Here is a 23141-nt window from a genome sequence, read left to right on the forward strand (position 1 = left end):
AAATGCCTAGGTCTATGACCCCGAACTCGCTCCATCCCTCGGCTACGCCTCGACTGCACACCAAACGCCTAGGTCTGTGACCCCAAACTCGCCCCATCCCTCGGCTATGCCTCGACTGCACACCAAATGCCTAGGTTTACGACCTCAAACTTGCCCCATCCCTCGGTTACGCCTTGACTGCACACCAAACGCCTGGGTCTATGACCCTAAACTCGTCCCATCCCTCAGCTACGCCTCAACTGCACACCAAACGCCTAGGTCTACAACCCTAAACTCGCCCCATCCCTCGGTTATGCCTCGACTGCACACCAAACACCTGGGTCTGCAACCTCAAACTCGCCCCATCCCTCGGCTATGCCTCGACTGCACACCAAATGCCTGGGTTTGCGACCCCAAACTTGCCCCATCCCTCAGCTATGCCTCGACTACACACCAAATGCCTGGGTCTGCAACCCTAAACTCGCCCCATCCCTCGGCTACGCCTCGACAGCACACCAAAACGCCTGGGTCTACAACCCTAAACTCGCCCCATCAGGATCCGTGAGCTCTGTCTCGCCCGATTCCTAAACTAACTAAGTAAACTGACTCGGCTGCACGGGCTACACCGAGGCCAGGATCCATGACTCTAACTCGCCTAATACCATGATGCGCACCGACGCTAGGACCCGCAAGCTCTGTCTCGTCCGATCCCTAAAAACTAACTACCTCGCCCGATCCCACAGCGCGCACCGACGCTAGGATCCACGAGCTCCACCTCACCCGATCCTAAAACTAACTGCCTTGGCTGTGCAATGACGCCTTAGTTGACAACTTCATCTTGACTAAAAACATGCACACACGCCCGCTGACAAAAACCCCAGGTGATCCTACCCGAATCACCCGGGGGCTCAGGGGTACACCCGCGGGTGCGCTCACGCGCACCCGCTGACAAAGCGAAACTTCCCCCGCTGGAAACACATAAAAACCCCAAACGATTCTGCTCGAATTGCTTGGGGGCTCGGGGGCTACCCCATGGGTGCGCTCGCGCGCACCCACCATTAAGACAAAAATTCCCCAGACAATTCTACCCGAATCGCCCGGGGGCTCGGGGCTCCTATCGGGTTCATAAACTCGAGGTCCCTCACAAACCGACTTCCCAACAAAGGTTTGACCCAAGCAGACAATTCGTAACTTATGGGCTGGCCCAAGTACCTAAACGACAAGCCAGAGGGGTAATCCAATATCTAACCGGAAGGCCTAGCCAAGAAGAAATAGCATCCACTTCCGACTCTGGCCTGCCTCTCTGACCAAAGCGCTCGCTTCGGTCTCCAGCCCGCCTTCGGATGGCCTCTCCGATCGGAAGGTCTGGCCAAACACCGCTTCCGACTCTGACCCATGTCTTCGACCGGGGATGGCCAAATCCCTGCTCACTGCTCTTCTTCGACTGGCGCAATTAGAGCCGACTGGGACCAACCAACCGGGGACGCCAGCTCGGTAAGGACCAGGAAACGGACAGAGAAAGTAAGACAGGGCGCATAAGTCAAACCACAGTTCTAGGGACCGTACCCTATACACCTGCAAGAAACAGTACTCTATGACCTCCCTAGCATGACAGAACCCGAGCAGTGTTGTAGGCGCCGATATTTTCCCCTATAATATTATGGGCGCCATTAACTCCCATACGGTAAGGCTCCCCCCACATGCCTCTGGGCATCGATGGTGTTGTGGGCGCCGACATTTACCGTACTAGGCAAATATGGTAAAACCCCTTACATGCCTTCAAGTATCAACAGTATGGTAGACACCGACGTCTACCATACCCGAAGAAGACAACACGACCTCCCATGTGCATCTGATATACAACAGTATTGTGGGCGCCTACTATTATCCTATACTCATCGGTGTGGGCAACAAGGCTTAGTAGCATATGTATTCTCTCCCTCTCACTTATAAGGCCATCCCCTTCATCTATAAAAGGGGATGTGCTCTCTCCCAATAGATAGAGATTCATTTGGATCGATCAGTTCACTAGTCCACAACAATAGAACCTCCAGGTTCAAACCACGAGCACACGCTCAGACACTTAGCGCATAGCGGGGCTCCCGTCACTCTTGGCTCCTCTGACCAGAGTCCGACCGGACCTCTTGTACCCTCATCTTTCTTCTTCTCGTTTGTAACCCCACTGTAAACTTCGAGCACCTGGGCTCAGGAATAAAGTCACCGACTGACTCAAACTGGGCGTAGGACATATTGCCTGAACCAGTATAAACCCTGTGTGATTGAGTGCTAGGCCACCTCCGATCACAATGTACGGTAAAACTATAAATATTTACGTGTTGATCACTTTTTGCACCGATAGTGCGAGTGTCCACCTTGCTCACTCTATGCCATAGCTAGAGGACAAAGCATCGGCTATCGACCTACGCAAAGAGATGAAGGAGGAAGAGGAACAGACAGAATCAGAAACAGTTAGACAGATCAAGATAGAAGAAGAGGGTTAGGGTTAGGGTTATGGTTAGGGTTTACCTACGCAACCGGAGCCTGATACCGGAGAAGACGACGACCCCAAAGAGAAGACGACACACCGCTAGCAAGGACGGCGAGCGACGACGGAGGGAAGACAGTAACAAGAACTTACATAATCACCAAGATCTAGAGGGGTCGAGGGGAGAGAGGGAGAGGGAGACGGGAGAGAGGGAGGGTATCAGGGAGGAGAAGAAGGGAGGAGCTCGACGGTGACAGGCGGATCGAATCGAGGTCATCGGAGTCGGGGGAGGTCACTAGAGATGGCGAGGCAAGAGCGAGCGACTCGAAAGGGCGGAGCGGCGTGAGTGGGTGCCTAGGTGGGGGAATGAGATGACCGAATGATTTAGGGTTTGGTGAGGGAGGGGAGAGGGAGCCGGCGCCGCTTATATACAAAGGGGAGGCGGAGAGCAGCTGGGCCATCGCCTTGGGTCGTGGGGGAGAGGGAGAGACGAAGAGCAGTTGGGCCGTGGGGGAAAGGAGGTGGCGGGCCACTGTCGGGCCGACCCTAAAAAATCGGGCCGTGCCGTGCCAGCCTACGGGCCTGGGGTAGGGCCCAGGCATGGCCTGTTGTATCGGGTCGGGCCAGCTCGGGCCCGCACGTCACCGGGCCAGGCTGTGCTCGTGTCGGGCTAAAAAAAAGTGGACTTCGTGCCGTGCCGGTGTGCCTCGGGCTACATAGATATTTATACATAAGCTTGGGATGTGGCCCAGGCACGGCCTGCTCCTCCGAGGTCAAAATACCGGGCTTCGTGCCGGGCTCACGGGCCCGGGCTGCGTGCCCATATATAGTTTCGGGTCATCCGGAATTACTAACGCAACTACCCGTCCCACCATTCGCGCCGTCTCCCTCGGTTCGCAGGTCCGTGCGCTCTTCCTCGTCCTCCTTCCATCCTCATCTAGGGTTTAATCCTCTCATCCACGCTTTCAGAAACAATCCGTTGATTGCTATTCGATAGATCGTACTAAAGGAAGCACATGGATCTAGCTTGATTTATTGAATGCAGCGCAACTGATCGTGGGGATTCGATTCTCCCTCGTTCTGGTCAGCCATGGTGAAGAGGCTCAGGCGCAAGGGCGACGCCTCCTCCGCGCCGCCGCCCAAGGCCGCCGCCCCTGGGTCGACCAAGCCCGACAAGTTTAAGAAGAGGGGGGTCAAAACCGCGGGCATCTCTGAGGCGTCTGCTTCGGCGCAGACACCCGCCCCGAAACCAGTCAAGACTAGTCCGGCGGCCGCCGCCACCGCAGAGACTGCAGATGACCGGGTCGCGCAGAGCAAAACGGAGAATAGGAAGTTGAGTAGGAAGGAGACGATGAAGGGGAGAGAGGAGAAGAAGGTTGAGGGGGCCAGTGACGGGGTCGCCCGGAGCAAGACGGAGGGGGAGGCAGAAGAGAGGACGACGAGTAGGAAGGAGATGATGAAGGGGAGGGAAGAGGAGCGTGTGAAGAGGGAAGAGAAGAGAAGGAAGACGACGGGGAAGGAAAAGGAGGAGGAAGAAAGTGGCTCGGGATTCATATTCATGTGCAGTGCGAGGACGAAGCCAGAGTGCTACCAGAACGGCGTGTTTGGCCTGCCCAGGGGGAAGATGGATGTGGTGGAGAAGATCCGGCCAGGGGCGAAGCTGTTCTTGTATGATTTTGACCTCAAGCTAATGTATGGGGTGTACAAGGCAGATACAAGGGGAGGATTGGATCTTGTGCGACATGCCTTTGATGGGAAATTCCCTGCACAGGTGATTCTTATATCTTATTGTTTGCTTTGTTTGTACGGTAAACTTAGTCCTGCAATTCAGCTCAATCAGTTTTACAAAGTTAATGAAGTAGTACAGTGAAATACTGAGGTGGTGAGGACACATGTTGTAGGTTTATGACTGTTGTCATTCATAGGAGTATAGGACAAAATAGTATCTCGGTTTATTTGCTCAATGGCTCACTGTTATAGTGTTCATGGTCAAGGGCATTCAAGGGACATAACTAGGAATGTCTTGTTTTTAATACATGTGTAACCTTTGGCAGCATTTTTTTTCTTCTGATGTATCAAGGGTAGGCCTGGTGCAGTGGTGAGAGCTGTCTCACTGAGTCACCAGGTCGTGGGTTCGAAGCAGCCTCTCCGCAGATTTGCGGGGGGGAAGGCTTGCCTCGGTTTTTCCTTCCCCGGACCCCACTCATGTGGGAGCCTCCGGCACAGGGTCTGCCCTTTTTTGATGTATCAAGTGCCCTTATCTCAACTAATGACCATACTTGCATTGCCATGAAACAAGATTGGGGGAATTGTTTGTTGTAGGTTTGCTACTGTGTTTTTCAGGTTCTGAACACATGATGTTTGGGTTGTTAGCCTTAAGAAACTGTACTAGCCAGTGTCCCCATCCTCTAAAAAAAAGGGGAAAAAACATATCATTCATCATCCTGTGCCTTGCACACTCCTATCTGTCCGGCTCTGTTTTTTTAATTATTATTTTGGGTGCTCTGCTATCACCTGTGCACATATTCAAAAAAACATATTTTGCAGGACACTCCTATCATTCCTGTGCCTTGCACACTCCTATCATCCTGTGCTTTGCTTGCCACTGACACCCTTCCCCAGACCCCGCACAGAGCGGGAGCTCTCTGCACTGGGTACGCCCTTTATTATTTTGGGTGGAAACCTGTCTGAGAAATCAGGAAGCATTTGAATGCCTCTATTTATATGTGTTGCCCTCAATCAGCAAGCATTTGAATGTCTCTATTTATATGTGTTCCCTTCAAATATTATAATAACTAATATGTACATTTGTTAACAGTCAACAATGTGAGATTCATGGTACAAAAATACAATTTCGTAAAATATTGTTTACCACCTTAGATGTATGCTGCCCGACTTGCCTAGAAAATAATTTTTTGAATGCTACTAAAGTTGTCTAGATATTCTAGAGAGCAGGGATTGTTTTTCTCATTGTTTTGATGATAACTAGCGGTACACCCTCCTATGAAAGCCATTAATCAAGGAACATCCCCCCTCCTCGGTGCTTCAAGTTGAGCCAAGGTTGGTTCTTTAGCTGCTTGCCCTAGTGCAAATGCCATATCCTAAATCCATGCTCAAGATTTAAATCCCAAACATATGCCATACCTCATATAAATATGTTTACATCAATTGATTCACAAAAATATGTTTGCTTGAATGATCATTTAATTCCTCATCACCCATCACCCAAAATATCCCTATGGTTTTACTATCTCTATTGCTGTTCAGTTTATCCAGATATCCGCTTTTACAGTTTCTATGACTACCTTGCACAATACTTTTTGCTACACTAATGATGGCGGAAGGATGGTTTGGTGAGTTAATTAGGGCACTTTGTGTTAACCTAGTATAGGAAGGTGGTGATTGTTGTTATCTTGGTTTGGCCTCCACATTATCATGCAACCTTTGCTTTTCTAGCCATTAAATGGATTTTTAATTGTAGATGGATGGCCAACCAAAGTGGATGATGTTTGAATGGTGACATTGTTATCACTTAACTAACTAACTAACTTGTGTCCTTGATGTAGGTTAAATTTAGCATTGACATGGATTGTCTTCCTATTCCTGAGAGCAGTTTCAAGAATGCCATTAAGGAGAACTACACCTCAAAAGGCAGGTTCAGCCAAGAGCTCAACTCTAAACAAGTGAGTCGTGGGGAATGTTCTATATTGCAATGTTGTATATACAAAATAAAAGGCACAAAATTTTGTTTCATGCTTTAAGTCATCGCACTATCTTGTAGGTTCAAAGACTATTGGCAATGTTCAAGCCTATTGGCCTTTCTCAGCCAGCTCCACAACATATCGAGGAAGTGCGACGATCACGTATCGTTGAAGATATTCGAAAACCAAGTGATTATGAAGAAAGAAGACGATTGCAACATATTGACGAAAGGGGTGCACCTATTAATGTCCATGCACATCCTCTTGAAGATCAGTACAAGATCACACGATCATTACATCCTCCACTTCTTGACGAGCCTCGACGTGGTGTGGTGCTAGATCCTTATCACATGCAAGAGCCTCAACATGTTCCTCTTAATTACTATCACCAAGTGGCTACTAGGTCTCCATACCATCAACCTCATATGGATATTATGCATGAAAGGTAGTCTTTTAACTGTAATCTGATTTCTTAATTTGGGTGCTCGATCAGGTTATGCGAATGTTAACCCTTTTTCCGAAATTATCTAGCTTATTGAGGGCTTCTATTTAAATGCCTGACTCATTTATATCTACTTGGCGGCGTTAGGCTCCTTTTTGAGCTTGAAGCCACAAAATAATTAGACTCCTAGAGGAGTTGAGATATTTGGGTTTCTCATCGGAATAGGAGTGAAACAGATTTTGTCTAGAGATTACTTTCCTTTATTTGCTATATGTATCTTTTGAACTATACTCTCATGCCAACCATAGAAATACTTGCCTTGCCTCTTTTGCTAGTATTCCATTACATTGTCTTTTCTTTTCTTGTTTTCTCTTTTGCAGTTCAACTATGTCGACAACCATGTTCAATCATTGCCTTTTGATTTGTCATTAGGAAAGCCAAGCTCACTCACTTAATGGCTTGCAATTAGCTAACATATAAACCATATGTGTATTTTGATTGCTCTTCAATGGTTACATGTTTTTATTTGTAAGTAATGGTTACATGTTTGGGATGAAGAAAAAGGAGTTGGGTATTTTATGGTTGGTCAGTCTGTTTTGTGGCAAGAATGAACAAAATAGGCAAAAGAGATTTGCCCTATGCTGTGGCCAAAGCTTGCCAAACAATGGTAGCGTGGCAGCCGATTCAATTGAGGTGTTGGCTGTGTGTTAGTTCAGCTTGATCCTTAACATGCTTAATTGAAGTGTGATTCATGCCTTGAATATGGTCTGTATTTTAGCTTCCAGTTTGAAAATATGTTGGAAATTTGTTTCAGTTGGTATGTAAATCTGGAATACTGTTGTTGCACTATTAAATGATCCTTGTAGAGGTAGTGATTCTGCAACTACCAACTATGCAACAATCCAAAGTTTTATTATACAGCATAATTTAATAATCAGTGATTCAGTGTCATTTGCTATGCAAGAGATTAAAATATCAGGAATGAAACCTTAAAAGCATTGTGTATTGGTTGTCATATACTCCCTGCATTCCAAATTGTAAGACGCTTTGACTTTTTTCTACATCGATTTTGCTATGTATCTAGACATATGGTATTTAGACATATGGTAGCAAAATTGATGTACCAAAAAAGTCAAAGCGTCTTATAATTTGAAATGGAGACAGTATTTCAGAAATATAAGAAAAGAAAAGAAGGTTTCACATGCAGAGTTTGGTGTTGAACTAAGTGCTTTAGATTTTATTTTTTGTATACTGTTCTTACCTGTCTATTTTTCAGTGGGCATCCCATATCCATTTTAGTTTCTGTTATACTTGGTTTACTTTGTAAGTTTTGTCGGTAGCTTGTAGGTGATATTTTTGTTTGAATTCAATGTTTTTATGGAGAGTCCATTTTTCCTCACAAAGTTGTATTTCTATTATCTTTTATGAAAACATTCAAATTATTGAACTTCACTGTTGTTTCCAGAACTGCAGCTGAGGCAACTGTTAGGGATCCACTTCTGGCAAGAGATCAAGCACTGCCAGGAGAGCTTGCTGCACGGTCTGAACGCGTGGATGAGCTGTACCGTTCCTACAAACTCTCTACACGCGCAATGGACTTCAATCCGGGAGCATCCTACCAGACAACTTATGAGCACCCGACTAGTGTTTATGGTGAAGGCATTCAGCGGCCAGTTTTGACAAGGGTCAATGGCCCAAGTTTGCCTGTGTCCACCCGATATTCCTTTGCTGGCCCACCCGGATATTGATGATCACCCAGATGCAAGCACTCAAATTGGCCCCAGCCATTTTACCTGTTAATGTAGGCAATGGCTTCTTGTACACAGTTGGAAGCCAGGATAGAACCTGATGGTAGTAGCTTTACAGTTTATCCATCGCCTTTGGTTTCTTTTGCAAGATAAATGTATGAAATGAAATGTGGGCCTCGTTTGACCCAAGTTGTTTAAACAAAAATGCAAAGGGATGAATGTCTTTGTGACGATTTGCAGCAGAGCTCTTGCAGAAATGATTTTTTTGCGTTGGTTGCCTTGCCAGAAGTCCTGTACCTCGTCCTTTTTATCTGGATGCAATTACTTATGGCAGCAAGTGGATCATAAGATCGTTCGGTCGCTTTCTCATCATGATCTGTTTTGTTAGCCATGGTGGCTGCTTGGCTTAGGAAAAAAAGGTCGGTCGATGTGTACTTCGGAAGCTTGTCCTGCAGATAGGATGTTTTACAAGCAAAACATAAAAAATGGCCAAGTCCATAGGTCAGTTTTTGCTTGAAGTTTTGCGGATAGACTGTTGCATTTGTTGGTCCAGTTGTCTCAATCGGTTCCGAACTGGTCGTCTTTAACCACATTATCTCACTGGCTAGTGCAGTAGTTTTCCCCTTTGCCATAAGCAAACGTTGCACGTTGGTGCTTGCGTTGCGTGATGCCAGACCAGTAGGCCACCCGCACCCGGAGACCGTCCACGAATAGCATCAGCATAAACTGCAGCGGCAGGCCGGCAGCTCCGGGCCGCTCAAGATGGGGTGCTAAAAAAAATCCGACGTTGGTCGAGGCATCAAGCAGGAACCTCCAGATGTGGTTGCCAATTGCCGTTGCGATTCTGGAAGGCTTTGTTAAGCCAGACGAAATGTCAAACGAGTCTTCTTCTGGAAAAAAAATATCTAGTAGTAGTATTTTTTTTATTTTATTAAAATTTTGGTAGTATAGTACTGTACTTGATAATGATACGACCGTGAAAAATCCGGTGATGGTAGGTACCATCAGACTTTGTCTGGATGTGAGCCGTCCGTTGCGTCTAATCAGACGGCCAGGAGGTTAGGCCGGCCAATCTACGCTACCTGGTGGTGTCCTCACCACAGAGGGGCCGCCGCCTGTGCGGTGGCCAGCAGCCCAGCATCGCCCGGCCGGGTTCGTCGGGAAGCGACCGAACCCTCCTTCGCGTTGGAACCAACACCCGCCCCCAACCTCGTTCTGACCGACGGCGACCTCCGCGCCGCGCCACGCCACCGCTATATACACCCTCCCTTCCCCGCCGTGGCCGCCAACCTCACCAGGGAAATCCAACTCCGGTTCCTCCTCCTCCCTCCGCCTCTCCCGCCGTCGGAGAGATCCGGGTTGGCCCGCCCGGTAATCCATCCCTCGCGCTCGTGCCGCCAGTAATTTCGCCTCCTAACCCGACCGCCGGGAGCCACAGCGGCGCCGGAGGCGGTGGAGGGGGGACGATGGGGATCGGGGCGGTGTCGGACGAGCTGCTGGGCACGTTCGTGCCGATCGCCGTGTACTGGCTCTACTCGGGGCTCTACGTCGCGCTGGACGGGGTGGGGCGGCTCGACGGATACCGGCTGCACACCAGGGAGGAGGCCGCCACGAAGAACGTCGTCTCCAAGGCTGCCGTCGTGAGGGGCGTTCTCCTCCAGCAGGTCTTCCAGGTCGCCGTCTCGCTCACCCTCTTCGCGGTAATCTTCTCCTCCTCGGCGCCATCTGTTCCTTTGTCTGTACCACGGAATTGGATCGTTTTAGTTGGTTTTAGATGAGCCCCGTGCTTAATAGGTGCTTCCTTTGGGCGTTATCATTCTGTGCAACGAAGCAAACTTGATGTTTTTAATTGCACAGGAAATGATCGATCGAGACAACACACCTTATAAGTCTGAAGCACAAATTGGTTTACAAGCCTCCTGGATTGTATTTGCATCCCATTACTGCATATAGCTCAACAGCCTTCTTATTTCCTTCTAGACTTTGTTCCTGAGCATCTATCCTAACCAATGAAGTATAAAGCAAAGTGAAGCAAACCAGATCATGTTTTTTAAAGAAAGTCATCAGTTAACATGTCTCACTTACATGCTTTGAGGATTTGAAAGCTGAACATAACATTCAATACACATGTAGCTAGTGAAGTGGATTAAAATCCTTGTGTCAGTATAGCGGGTGGTTGCTGGGTTAACCATGTTGATTCTGATTGGAATAAAACTAAGAATTTGAATATAAATCAATATAGGTTCATGAGAATTCACTGATCTAGGGGATATCTAGTTCTATGATCAGTCTTGATTTTGTAACCAGCTTGACATCATAATGTTTCTTTTGGGTTCCTAAAAAATGGTTCATCAGTGAATTGTTCGATACACATCATCTATGTAGATAGGTTTGTTAACATGCTGACATTTTCCTTCACAAACAGGTTATTGGTGATGAGAGTGGTATTGGACAGAAGCAACCTCCTGCTCTTGTAATAGTGTTGCAGTTTATAACTGCAATGGTTGTTATGGACACATGGCAGTACTTCATGCACAGATACATGCACATTAACAAGTTCCTGTATAAACACATCCATTCCAAGCACCACACTCTTGTAGTCCCTTATTCCTTTGGAGCTCTATACAACCACCCTCTTGAGGGCCTTATTTTGGACACCATTGGTGGTGCACTCTCATTCCTTGTTTCTGGTATGACTCCACGGACATCCATATTCTTTTTCTCCTTTGCAACCATCAAAACTGTGGATGATCATTGTGGGCTGTGGCTTCCTGGTAACATCCTCCAGGCGCTGTTCAGCAATAACAGTGCTTATCATGACATTCACCATCAGCTCTATGGTAACAAGTACAACTTTTCACAACCCTTCTTTGTGATGTGGGACAAGATACTCGGAACTTACATGCCCTACACTATTGAACAACGAAAAGGAGGAGGGGTCGAATCAAAACCAGCTAAACTCGACTGAGCTGAGGATACCAAGACTGATTAGTACATGCATGCATAGTTTCTGATTCTTGTTTTGACTTGTCCAATACTCTCATGCTTTGTGGTACTGCTGACTGCACAAATGATGTAAAACTCACCGTGTTTCATAACTTCATATAGTGAGGCTGTTTTTGTTCTCTACATTTTTTTTTTGGGTTTGTTTTTTGGGGTGTTCTATCTTGTAACAAGATACAGTGAGTAAAGTATTGTAATGTACCAAAGAATACTCAACACACTTGATTTGTGTCCTGTGGATTGATCTATTCTTCCATCCGTCATGTTGTTAACAAAGAAAGTTGATATTAGCACATGGCACTTCATATAGCCTTTGCCCATTCCTCCTTTATTTATTACTTGTGCTTCCTTCCGTGATCCGTCCTGTTGTTAACAAACAAAGTTGATAATGGCACATCCGCACATGACACTTCATATAGCCTTTGCTCATCCCTTCTTTACTTGTGGTGCATTTGATCGTTGATTTGCTAATTGACCTTGATTTGCTAATTGACCTCTGCAGATTATTGCGTTCTATTGGTTTGCTTTAATTTAGTCTTCTGAAGTTTTTTTTTTGTCAGGTTATGACTTATGTCGCTGCCGCAGGTTTGATATACACTGAATTTTCCATTAAAAGCAACTGGCGAGAAGTTTGTGGGGGCTGGGGGCATTGTACTAATATTAATAGAGAGGAATATATTTACAGCAACAAGGCAACAAGGATATATAGAGGTGGAAATGGATTAGAATCCAAATCCAATGGAGAAGTCTAATTAAAATCTAACAAAATAAATAACATCCAATCTAAATCCAATTCCAAATCATTAATGTTCAATCCAATTTGCATTGAAGTCCAAATCCATCCAGTAGGATCCAAATAATGGGCTTGTTCGCTGGTCTGAGGAAACCAGCCAGCCAGCCGGTTCTCCCTCACGCGACACTGCCATCCAGCCAAACAATGTTTCTCTTTCACACGACCAGCCAGTTTCAGTCAAGATTCTGCCAGCCGAACGGGGTCAATAGCAAAAGTACTATGCTTACATGTTGACATCATGCCTAAAACTGAACTTTAGAATTAAATTGTCACGTTTATACTCATTAAAGTTTTAATGAAATTGACTAAAATTTGTTTAAGATTACTTATATGCAAATTGGTGTGGCTATATATACATGTGGGTTCCAGGTTAAAAGATGAACCCTATAATTAAAACCTTATTCACATCTTAAAAGTTTGACAAATTGACCGAAATTGGTTCGAGACGATTCAATATAATATTTGACAAAACTGACTAAAATTAGTTAGAGATGATTCAATATAACAGCCTACTATTTTATACAAATCGGTGTTGCTATATATACATGTGGCCTCACGTAATAAGTTGGATTCTACGATTAGATATCTTGCATTTACACCTTAAAATTTTAGTGAAATTAAATAAAATTTATTGAAGATGATTTAATATAACAGTCGGCTACTGTGTATATCATTTTAGAGACGGGGAGTACATTCTAAAATCAATTCAAGGCAAATACACAAACATACACACGTAAAGCGGCATTATACGAAATTTTATATAGCAAGGTGATCAAGAAATTTGTCATTTCACACTCCGACGAAATAAGGGCAAAACACAAGGGGCAAATATTCGCCCGCTTTCTCTCGCTGCCCATCCCACCTCTACGCCTCGCCGGAGCGCGCGTGCTGCGCGGGGCATGCCGGAGCTCCGCCTACCGATAACCGCCCCGGACGCGGCCGGGTCCCGCCGCCATTCCCGGAGGCTACGGCGCCGCTGCCGCCTAATCCTCCTCCTTGTCCTCTCCCTCGCCCTCCTCTCCCTCGCCTGCCTCTCCTTTTCCTCCCATGCCAACCTCCCAATCCACGGTAAGCGTTCAAATGACCAGGTACTTTTTCCATCCAGAACTATCATTTTGCTTTGGAGCTGCAATTTAGTTGCAACTGACAAAGGCATACGACCACAATCTGTTTTCTGTATGTGCGCGCGGCGGCGCGGGCAGTGGGCCGGTGTCCGCCGCATACTACCATTTTCTATCATCGCATAAAATTTCTTCAGGGTGCACAAATCTTCAGATGCGTTCTGGTGATTATTTCCTATTACGTAAATTCTACAGTTCCAATTGTTAGAGATACAAGCGTCAGCATTGTCACCAGAAATGAGTAGGGCCTAAAATGTGTGTTAGAGGTTCTGTTTTGGTTTCAAATGAAATGGAATTTACGTTCAGGTGGGTTCCTTGCCCCCAATTGGTTAGTTGGAAAAATATGTGTGTTCCAGAGGTGTTTGGTCACAGGAAATTGAATCACTTCCCCTTGTCACGAGTTAAAAAGATTTATTTACTTTATTGATTATGTTCTCATATTTTTTCTGGATGACTCCAAAGAAAATACTCTCTATCCGCAGGAAAAAAAAAATACTCTCTGAAATTTGATGTTATGCTTTGCAGCAATGCATCATGGCCTATCTAATAGGGAGAACCTTTTGAAGTGGAATGGTCAGGGATACAGCCCTGATGTTACAAATATCTCTATGTGAGTTCAAATACATACGTATAAATTCAGTTGTTTGTGTTAAAGTCATCAGATTTACTTCTTCTGCCAGGACTAAAGTTGAGTTGGAACCCCCCAAAAGTCGAAAGAAACCACACAAGCGCTGTAAGAGATTTTCTCTTTATACTCTGTAAAGGGTGCACTTCTCAAAGATGGGCCTTTTTTAGTCAAATGCAACGAATAACTTTTATTAGATTTTTTTACCCTACATGCATTAGAACAAGAGGGGGGGGGGGGGGGGGGGGGGGGGGGGGGGTCTTTTTTTTAAAGTTTGATATAATCTTCTAGCTGATATCCCCCCTCTTTCTTGCTTAGAAACAATCCTTGCCATGCCTTTATTTTTTGAGAGAATAACAAGTGTATTTTATTATAAGTTAGTATCAAACAATCTGATTAGGCCCTACCTTATATATGGTACATGAATCATTGCACACAAACAGTATTGTTTATTACAAGTTAATATAAAAAAATCCGATAGGACGCTACCTTATATATGCTAAAAAAATATGTTACAGAGGTTTCTGTTTACTTACCAAAACATTGCAGATGCACCATGCGATATTCAGTTTTTGCCATCAGTTGATGATCTTGTGGAGCCTGCTCACTACGGGAATTTTACACAGTTTTCTTTGAGCTATATATTGAAGGAAAAAGTATTGCTTGGTAATGGCTTCTTCGAACCAGTGTTTGGTGGACACCAGAGTCTTGGGGATAGAGAAGAGACATACCATGCTAAAGACCAAACCCTCCACTGCGGTTTTGTTAGAGGACCAGATGATTACCCTAGTACTGGATTTGATTTGGATGAAAATGATAGAAGGTATATGGCTACCTGCCATGTTGCTGTATCATCATGTATTTTTGGAAGCTCTGATTACTTGAGGAGACCAACTAAAAGCAGGGTGATTTTCTAATCTCTTCTGTATGGATGAGCCTGATCATCCATGTGCTATAGCTAATAGCTTGTTTTCGAGTAGCAAAATGGCTTAAGTATAAGGTTTATTCTTCTAGTTGATTTCATGTTCTGTCATGATGGTAAATTATTCATTGGCCTTCACTCCTTATCAATCTTTTATTTCATGAATATTTCTTGTTTTTTATAAGTTCTATAGTAATTGTACGATGTGCCATAAACTCTCACAGATTGGCTCTTACGCTAAGAAGAATGTGTGCTTCGTCATGTTCATGGATGAGCTAACACTGGCAACCCTTTCCTCTGAAGGACACATGCCTGATGGAAATGGATTCATAGGCTTATGGAGAAGTGTCATAGTTAAGAACTTACCATACGAAGATATGCGAAGAGCTGGGAAGGTGCCAAAATTTCTAGCTCATCGACTCTTCCCATCTGCCATGTAAGTCTTCAAGGAAGTATGCGTATCGTATTTAATTGCGCAGTGAATTTTTTTATTACCAGCAATGTCTTTGCTCTAACAATAAATTCTATTAAATCCAAAAAATCCTACAAGTACTGCCTACTAACTGGTTAGTGCTTGTCATCCCACCAGCTCTGATTGTAACTAGGGCTTCTTACTTTGCTTTATGTTGCAGCGAATTTTCTTTTTCCTATTTTGTTAATAATAATGCGTATGCCCCGGACACTGCGATCACAAAAGCGTGTTGTCCGTTGTCTGGACATATTGTTCAGAATGCAACATTGAACATTAATTTCTATAGTAATATAGTTATAAACTCTTGATCAAATAAAAGTTAAAAAGCCTTGTAAAATTGTAGTATTATGGAAGTATTTTTCAAAATCTACAAACATAATCTTTATAAGTTTAAGGTTATTATTCATATAGGCATCAAGAGCCTAAAAAGGAGTGCTCTATAACAAAATGGCATTGTTTTCTGGCTAAAGAAATTTTCTCTTGTGAAATGAGTTAGTATTTTCTCACCTGGGTTAACTGAAGGTATTTTTCTTTCTAGGTATTCTATATGGTTGGATAGCAAACTGCGCCTCCATGCTGATCCAATGCTTATCATTGAGTATTTCTTATGGAGAAAGAAAGTAGAATATGCCATCTCAATGCACTATGATCGCTCTTGTGTATGGGAGGAAGTACTCCAAAACAAGCGGTTGAACAAGTACAATCATACTGCTATTGATGAGCAATTTCACTTTTACCAGTCTGATGGTCTTGTCAAGTTTAATAACTCTGGCCAACTGCCTGTTCTTCCAAGCTGTATGTATCCTATCATCAGCCTGTTCGTTTCGGCTGAAACGATCGTGGATTATTACTGCTGGCTGGTTTGGTGTGAGAGAAAAATACTGTTCTGGCTTATAATCCACGATCGTTTACGACCAAGCAAACAGGCTACATATTGTTTAGTTAATGACTTAGAAGTATATATTTCTTGATTGGCCCAAGAGTTGACCCTGTACATGAACTTTTGCAGATGTACCTGAAGGATCATTCATTGTGCGTGCCCATACACCAATGTCTAACTTGTTTTCATGCCTTTGGTTTAACGAAGTAAACCGTTTTACCTCACGTGATCAATTGAGTTTTACATACACTTATTTGAAGCTCAGGAGAACGAATCCAGGGAAACCTTTTCACCTAAATATGTTTAAGGTAATAGCAACAATCAATGCATTTCAGCATGTACAGAGACCGAGTCAATAAGTCTAAAAAATAGTTGAGGACATTCGGCCCTATGTACTTAAACTATATGACACCATGTGGCTACCCAGCACCATCAAATTAGGGGTCTAGTGTGTATGTAAGAGTTGCTGGCAAAGCCCTGTTTCTTTTCCTGAATTCCTTCTCTGTAGGCAATAACTGGGTGCAACAATCCATGCTATTGCATATTGAATTGCTAGGACCATATATTAGTAGAGAATTGTAGTTTACTGCTAGGGTCCCAAAAAGGCAATTCTGCAGAACAAAGTAATCACCATCGCATTTATTAACGGGTTTGCATAGACTATCTAATACTATGGATGTCGATTTGTTGTCGAAACAGGACTGCGAAAGAAGAGCGATAGCTAAACTGTTCCATCACCGAACTAACGAGACTACAGATCCACCACCAGCTAATCTTCGTTTGGACATGATTCGTCATTCATACAAGGCTGAGACTGCCATTTGAGGAATCAACAGCAATGTGACTTCAATTTATTGTGCATACCATTCATCCAGCTCTTGCATTCAGGGTACAAGTTGATCTTCTCCTTGCTGCATCCAATCGTGCAGGACAGTCAGCCAAAGTGATATCGTCTTCTTTTGTTTACAGAGGACCAGAACAGCGTCAATGTGCCTAACATGCTTGTTTGTAGAGAAGAGAAACGAAGTAACGTTTGCACAGCCGTTGGCAGTAGACATGTAGCAATGCCAGTGGTCTCACTTCGTTAGAAAATTCATTTTGATTTCAGCTTTGTATTGTAAAAATGTTCATTGAACAAATCGAAGTGTTAGAATGATGATACTCCCTCCATTCCAAATTATAAGATGTTTTGGGTTTTTTTTTTCTAAATATATTATTTCTACTATATGTATCTAAACATAGTGTATATCTAAATACACAGCAAAAGCTATGTATTAGAAAAGCCAAAACATCTTAATTTGAAATAGAGGGAGTACCTTTTTAATTTCATAGAACGTGTACCATTTTCTGGCTTTGTAAGTACATATCCGGAGAGTAACCTTTGCTGCTTTTATTCATATATTGTGCATTATTGTTGTATCTCTGAATTTTTGAAATGATGCGTGTTTCCTCGTTCGACATTACACAATCTCATGGCCAGTGCGGACTCTGATGAACACTCTTAAACTGATTCATTGGATGTACTTCAAGCAACATTTCAAATCTTGTTAACAAGTTGGTATTGTATTTATGGCCAACTTTGTCACATAAAACTAAAAGGACATCTGGATGTAGGTAGCCACATAAACCTTTTGACATCCTGATATATTCCATTCTAAATTATAAAACGTTCTGACTTTTCTAGATACATAGTAAAAACTATGTATGATATTTAGATGCATAGCATTTTAGAAACTACGTATGATATTTAGATGCATAATAAAAGCTAAGTCCTTAGAAAAGTCAGAATGACTTGTAATTTAGTACAGAGGGAGTAGCTTGCGATTGAATCCCGAAGGGAAAGGCATAGAAGCATACATGGCACTAGGAGAAGTGGAAAGGTGAAATGGATCCAAAGGAAGCATAAACTATCGAAGTATGAATGCAGCACAGGAAACAGATAAATGCGGCTTCTTAGTTCTTACAGACCTGTCATAGCACCATCAAACGAAAGGAGAAAGTGTTGGAGCAGTAAAATTCAATACAATCTGTCAGGTATCGATATTAGGGATACCCAAAGCAAGGGAGTTAGCGCCCACGCTGACTTTCCCGGATGAAGCAAGACGTATTAAAAGGTCTCGTCCGACCCCAAGGCCGCGGGGTCTCACCCAAGGCCGCGGGCTCCGCATTGCCCGACCCTTTGGGTGCGGGCTCCGTCTCGCCCGACCCCAAGGACTCGCTTTCCGGCTCGCCTGACCCCTTGGATGCGGGCTCCGTCTCGCCCGACCCCACGGCCATGGGGGTCTCACCCAAAGCCACGGACTCCGCCTCGCCCGACCCCTTGGGAGCGGGCTCCGTCTCGCCCGACTCCAAGGCCGCAGGGGTCTCACTCTCACCCAAAGCCGCGGACTCTGCCTCGCCCGACCCCTTGGGCGCGGTTTCAGTCTCGTCCAACGGGGACCCGTACCGCCACCAACCACTCTAGGTTCAAGCGTATGGGCCAGTGTCAAAACTCTGACATCAGGGAAGAGCTAGCATGCCTCGATGTAACCCGTGGCCATGACGGTCCATATCTGAGGATTCACATCAAGAACAGTGTCGGGCGTGCCGGTGCTGTTCTGCTTAACCCTCGTACGAACGCTGACAGGTGCGTCAGTTCACCACGACGTCCGCCGGGACGGAATGGAACGACATGGTCCTACAAGGCCTCAAGCCTAGGATCTTCAATCGGTTGAACAAGTTTGGCAGATGATGGGTCGCGAAGCTTCTCGTGATGCTCTGGAGCCTTAGGACCAGCCGGGCCACCGACTACACACCATTCTTTATGGTCTACGGTTTCGAGGCTATCATCTCGGCTGACCTCGATTATGGAGCGCCGAGGGTCAGGGCGTACGACAAACAGGGAGCCAAGACATCCCTCGAGAATGACATTGACCAGCTAGATAAAGCGCGCGATGTCACCCTCCTCCGCTCGGCCAAGTACCAGCAAGCATTGCGCCGGTATCACAGCCGTCGAGTACAGCGTCGGGGACCTGGTGCTCCGCCTCATCAAGAGCAACAAGAACCGCCACAAGCTCTCTCTCCGCTATGGGTGGGACCGTATGTCATCGTGGAGGTGCTCTGACCAGGCACCTACAAGCTCAAGACCATTGACGGAGAAGTCTTCGTCAATGCCTGGAACATCGAACAACTACGTCACTTTTACCCTTAATTTACACATACTTTCTCTTATCAGTTTTGCTATCAACTCCTCGATCTTTAGTGACACCCGACCCCAGCAACAGCGGGGGGTTGGACCCCAGCAACAAACGCTGAGTAAAACTGGTCGAACTGCAAGAAACCTCCGCCCCAATGGCTACAACGTTTTTGCTCACTAGTGTGATCAGAGTTTTTTCTGCACCCCGAGCTTCTTAAGCTTTAACTACGGAAAGAGCTAGGACACATTTAGGAGTATATCCACCTGGCAAACATTCTCTGTGCTCGACCCTCTCTCATGTTAAGACCTAGAAGAAAGGGTTGCGGAAACAAACGCTGAGTAAAACTGGTTGGACTACAAGAAACCTATGCCTCAGCGGCTACGATGTTTTTGCTCACCAGCATGATCAGAGTTTGTTCACCCACACCCCGAGCATTATAGCCTTAACGACGGAAAGGGTCGGAACGTATTAACCTTTTTATACAAAAAGGGGAGAAGGGCTAAAAATCTGTTTGGCCATAACGAAATTTAAGAGCTTGTCCATTTATTATAAGTTCGTCGCCTGGCTTATCTGCCTAACTAATTTCTTGGGCGGGGTGATATCATCCTCTATCTCTGTAGGTAAGTCCTGTGCCAGCAGGTCACCCAAATCGATCGAACGGCTCAGCCCGCTGCCGAGAGATGGGTAGAGAGCAGTAGGATGCCCCATGTGGGTTATGCCGACTCTATCACGAACGACGGACCCGAATTCCACTCGAACATATCCGGTAAGAGCTCTTCGAACCTGTCACTCGAGCCATCAAGGTAAGTCCAGTGCTAGGGGGTCACCCAAGTCGATTGGACGGCTTAGGCCGCTACCAAGAGATGGGTCACCCTTAATTTACGCATGTTTTCTCTTATTAGTTTCGCTATCGGCTCCACGATCTTTAAGTGACGCCCGACCCCAGCAACGACAAGGGGTCAGGCCTCACTTGGGGGCTGGTAAGAGTATGTCTATTCGGTAGACATTTTCTATGCCCAACCCTTTATCACGTTAAAAACATAAATGCAAGGTTTATGGAAACAAACGCCGAGTAAAACTGGTCGGAACGCAAGAAACCTACGACCCAGTGGCTACGGTGTTTTTGCTCACTAGCATGATCAGAGTTTTTTTGCCCGCACCCCGAGCTTTAGCCTCTGCCTTCCCAGGAAGGGTTTGGAGGGGCCCACCGGTGGAATCTCCATCGAGAAGAGGCCAACGGCTCACCCAAGTCGATTGGACGGCTCGGGCCGCTGCCGAGAGATGGGTAAGGAGCAGTAGAATGCCCTATGCGGGTTATGCTGACTTCATCACGAATGACGAACACGGATTCCACTCGGACATAGCCGGTAAGAGCTCCCCGAACTTTATCAACCCCCACTTTACTTTTCTAGTGCATGAGCATTCATTCATCCACTCTCATACATCCAAGCATCGCATATGCAATTATTGCATCACGACGCATCGCAACACGACACGACACGAAGGGATAGTCATCTCATTCAACATGAGCGATAACCAATCGGGGTTCAAAGGCCGGCCCACAAAGGGCTCGAGGCCACCTCGCATCAACATGAGCGACAACTGACCGGGGTTCGAAGGCTAGCCTACGAAGGGCTTGAGGCTGCCTTGCGTCAAACAGAGACAGGGGAGAAAACGTAGATGAGCCCCAGCGGCCTTCGCCCGACCCACTCCCGCTCAGAAGCGGACAAGGTCATCTCGACCTTCTCGTTCGATCCTAACCTTGATCCATGCCCATAGAATCTCCATCGAGGAGAGGCCAGCGGGCCACCTGAATTGGTCTCCAGAACGACTCGGGCATCTACCAGGAGACGGGTTAAGAAGCAGTGGATTGCCACATGAGGGCTATGCCGACCCCGTTACAAACGACGGACCCGGATTCCACTCAGACATGCCCGTTAGCGAGCTCACCGAGTGTGACACTCGAGCCATCGAGGCAAGTGATGTTAGCTCAACCCCTCTGATTGCAGAAACCGCAGACGGGGTGACGATCACAAAGACGAGCCGACCCTCGATCGGACCCCTGCTATGCGTGGGGGCTCGAGGAAAGTTGGACTCACAAGGAGAACAAATGCGCGGTCATAGAACGATGACTCAGATCCTAGGAAGGGGGTACGTACAAAAACTAAAAATAATATTTCTAAAACAAGAGACGCTTTATCTTACTAGTTTTTGCTATCGTCCCCTCAATCTTTAGTGATTCCTGACACTAGCAACGGCAAGGAGTCGGGTCTCACTCGAGGGCTGATAAGGATATATATATATACCCTTTCTAAAACAGTCACCGTGCCCGACCCTTTCTCACGATTAAAAACCTAGAGGCAAGGTTTGCAGAAACAAACGCCGAGTGAAACTGATTGGACTACAAGAAATCTATGCCCTAGCGGCTACGGCACTCTTACCAGCGTGACCAGAGTTTCCCGCCCACACCTCGAGCTCTACGGTCTTAACAACAAGAAGGGTCAAAACGCATTAACCCTTTTTTACACGTAAAAGGAGAAAGAACAGACTTGTTCAACCAAAATGAAAGAACAGACTCATTCAAACGAAACAAAAGGGATGGAACTTGTTCGCTTATTACAAAAACAATCGCCCGACCTATTAAACTAACTAGCCCCTTCAGGGGAGAACTATGCCTTCTATCCGGTCCGCCAGGTCCTGCGAAAGGGAAGCCACCGCCGTTTCCATCTCCTCTAGCTCGTGGACTTTATAACCGGGCGCGTAGCCATGGCTCATCGCCTCCAGATCGATGTTGTCCCCATAATGTGAATGAGCACTCGTGAAGGACTGATTGACCCCAGTGCGATGGGCATTCCTCTCGAGCTGGTGCACCCGAGCCATGATCTCGATGTCATGAGCCGTGATTGAGCTAGTCCCCTTCGACCGCACCACCTCAAGGTTGTCGCAGACCACTCCGAGGGTGGCGCTTAGGATACCGAGCTCGTCACTCTTCGCCTGAAGATTTCTCCTCACCTCGGTGAGATCCATAGCCAGCCCGGTAGAAACGCTCTTAGCCTCTAGCGTCCGGATCGTCTCTCTTTTTGAGCTCAGCTTAGAGGGAGCCAACCTTCTGCTATGCGTCGTTGCGCTCTTGGTAGGCCTGGTCACGCTCTCGAAAACCCTGGTCGTGCTCCTCATGAGCCACACCGCGTTCCAAGCAAAGCCTCTCCATGGTTTGGATCTGCTCATCCCGCTCCTTGCGCAGCTAAGCGACCGTCATGGCCTCTAGGATCACCCTTTTCTCTAGGGACACGAGCTTCTCCTCGCCCCCCAGCTTCAGATCCCTTTCTTTCTCAACCTCGCCTAGAAGGTCAAGGATCCGCTAGCGGAATTTGGCGTCCATCTAGAGCAACTCATCCTGCTCCTTCCTGACCCTGGCGGCTTCTTCGTCATCCTTCCACGACCTTGCCGATAGGGCCTCGAACGCCTTCTCGGTCTCGTCAGCATCCCGATGGGCCTCAGCCACCCATGACCAAAAATTGGTCGCCTCCTCGGCGAGGCGAGTCAGCTTGACCATCCTCTATTGGGCGGCAACAAGCTGAGCTGTCACCTCCCCATGTAGTCGCGCCTCCTCGACGAGGCGGTCCTAGGCTTCCTTCGGTTGACGAAGGAACCGAGATTTCCCCTGGCTACGAGCTTAAGGGACTACAGGGAGACGATGGTCAGGATACAAAAAGTATAGAGGAAGAAAAGAGCAAGCAGGACCAAGCAATACCCGACCGGAGGGAACAACAATGTCGTGCAATGCGTCCATG

General features: G+C 46.1%; 3 protein-coding genes across 5 annotated transcripts; all 3 read left to right on the forward strand.

Annotated features, from left to right (window-relative positions):
* The first annotated feature begins 3325 nt into the window (after window positions 1-3325).
* On the forward strand, window positions 3326-8597 carry LOC136478097 (uncharacterized). Of its 2 annotated transcripts, none has more exons than XM_066476431.1 (5): window positions 3326-3364; window positions 3434-4235; window positions 6031-6147; window positions 6246-6610; window positions 8073-8597. In XM_066476431.1, exons 2-5 carry the CDS (start codon window positions 3555-3557, stop codon window positions 8353-8355), a joined length of 1446 nt encoding a protein of 481 aa, XP_066332528.1. In that variant the 5' UTR covers window positions 3326-3364; window positions 3434-3554; the 3' UTR covers window positions 8356-8597. The 2 variants fall into 2 exon arrangements, with proteins under 2 accessions (XP_066332528.1, XP_066332529.1); XM_066476432.1 differs by having other exon boundaries at window positions 3327-3364; window positions 3491-4235.
* Window positions 8598-9448: 851 nt separating this feature from the next.
* Window positions 9449-11678, forward strand: LOC136478098 (sphinganine C4-monooxygenase 1-like). The gene is made up of 2 exons (XM_066476433.1): window positions 9449-10055; window positions 10781-11678. The coding sequence occupies exons 1-2, from the start codon at window positions 9822-9824 to the stop codon at window positions 11321-11323; spliced, it is 777 nt and encodes a 258-aa protein (XP_066332530.1). The 5' UTR covers window positions 9449-9821; the 3' UTR covers window positions 11324-11678.
* A 686-nt stretch (window positions 11679-12364) lies between these two features.
* Window positions 12365-17523, forward strand: LOC136474844 (probable hexosyltransferase MUCI70). 2 transcript variants are annotated; one of them, XR_010763030.1, is made up of 9 exons: window positions 12365-13219; window positions 13798-13882; window positions 13953-14005; window positions 14447-14802; window positions 15044-15255; window positions 15830-16086; window positions 16301-16479; window positions 16871-17060; window positions 17141-17523. XR_010763030.1 is itself a non-coding variant. In XM_066472414.1 (8 exons), exons 1-8 carry the CDS (start codon window positions 13051-13053, stop codon window positions 16994-16996), a joined length of 1437 nt encoding a protein of 478 aa, XP_066328511.1. In that variant the 5' UTR covers window positions 12365-13050; the 3' UTR covers window positions 16997-17523. The 2 variants fall into 2 exon arrangements, 1 of the variants encoding a protein (XP_066328511.1); XM_066472414.1 differs by having other exon boundaries at window positions 16871-17523.
* Window positions 17524-23141: the final 5618 nt, after the last annotated feature.

This window comes from Miscanthus floridulus, chromosome 8 (genome assembly GCF_019320115.1).
Source record: "Miscanthus floridulus cultivar M001 chromosome 8, ASM1932011v1, whole genome shotgun sequence".
In the NCBI taxonomy this organism is placed as follows: Eukaryota; Viridiplantae; Streptophyta; class Magnoliopsida; order Poales; family Poaceae; genus Miscanthus; species Miscanthus floridulus.

Excerpts from the sequence above, each read along its gene's own strand:
- LOC136478097 (XM_066476431.1), top strand. The coding sequence starts at position 3,555 with ATGGTGAAGAGGCTCAGGCGCAAGGGCGACGCCTCCTCCGCGCCGCCG. Across the intron at positions 6,148-6,245 it reads AAGAGCTCAACTCTAAACAA|GTTCAAAGACTATTGGCAAT; the intron begins GTGAGTCGTGGG and ends ACTATCTTGTAG. Across the intron at positions 6,611-8,072 it reads ATGGATATTATGCATGAAAG|AACTGCAGCTGAGGCAACTG; the intron begins GTAGTCTTTTAA and ends TGTTGTTTCCAG.
- LOC136478098 (XM_066476433.1), top strand. The coding sequence starts at position 9,822 with ATGGGGATCGGGGCGGTGTCGGACGAGCTGCTGGGCACGTTCGTGCCG. Across the intron at positions 10,056-10,780 it reads TCTCGCTCACCCTCTTCGCG|GTTATTGGTGATGAGAGTGG; the intron begins GTAATCTTCTCC and ends CTTCACAAACAG.
- LOC136474844 (XM_066472414.1), top strand. The coding sequence starts at position 13,051 with ATGCCGGAGCTCCGCCTACCGATAACCGCCCCGGACGCGGCCGGGTCC. Across the intron at positions 14,006-14,446 it reads AAAGAAACCACACAAGCGCT|ATGCACCATGCGATATTCAG; the intron begins GTAAGAGATTTT and ends AAAACATTGCAG. Across the intron at positions 16,480-16,870 it reads TTCACCTAAATATGTTTAAG|GACTGCGAAAGAAGAGCGAT; the intron begins GTAATAGCAACA and ends TTGTCGAAACAG.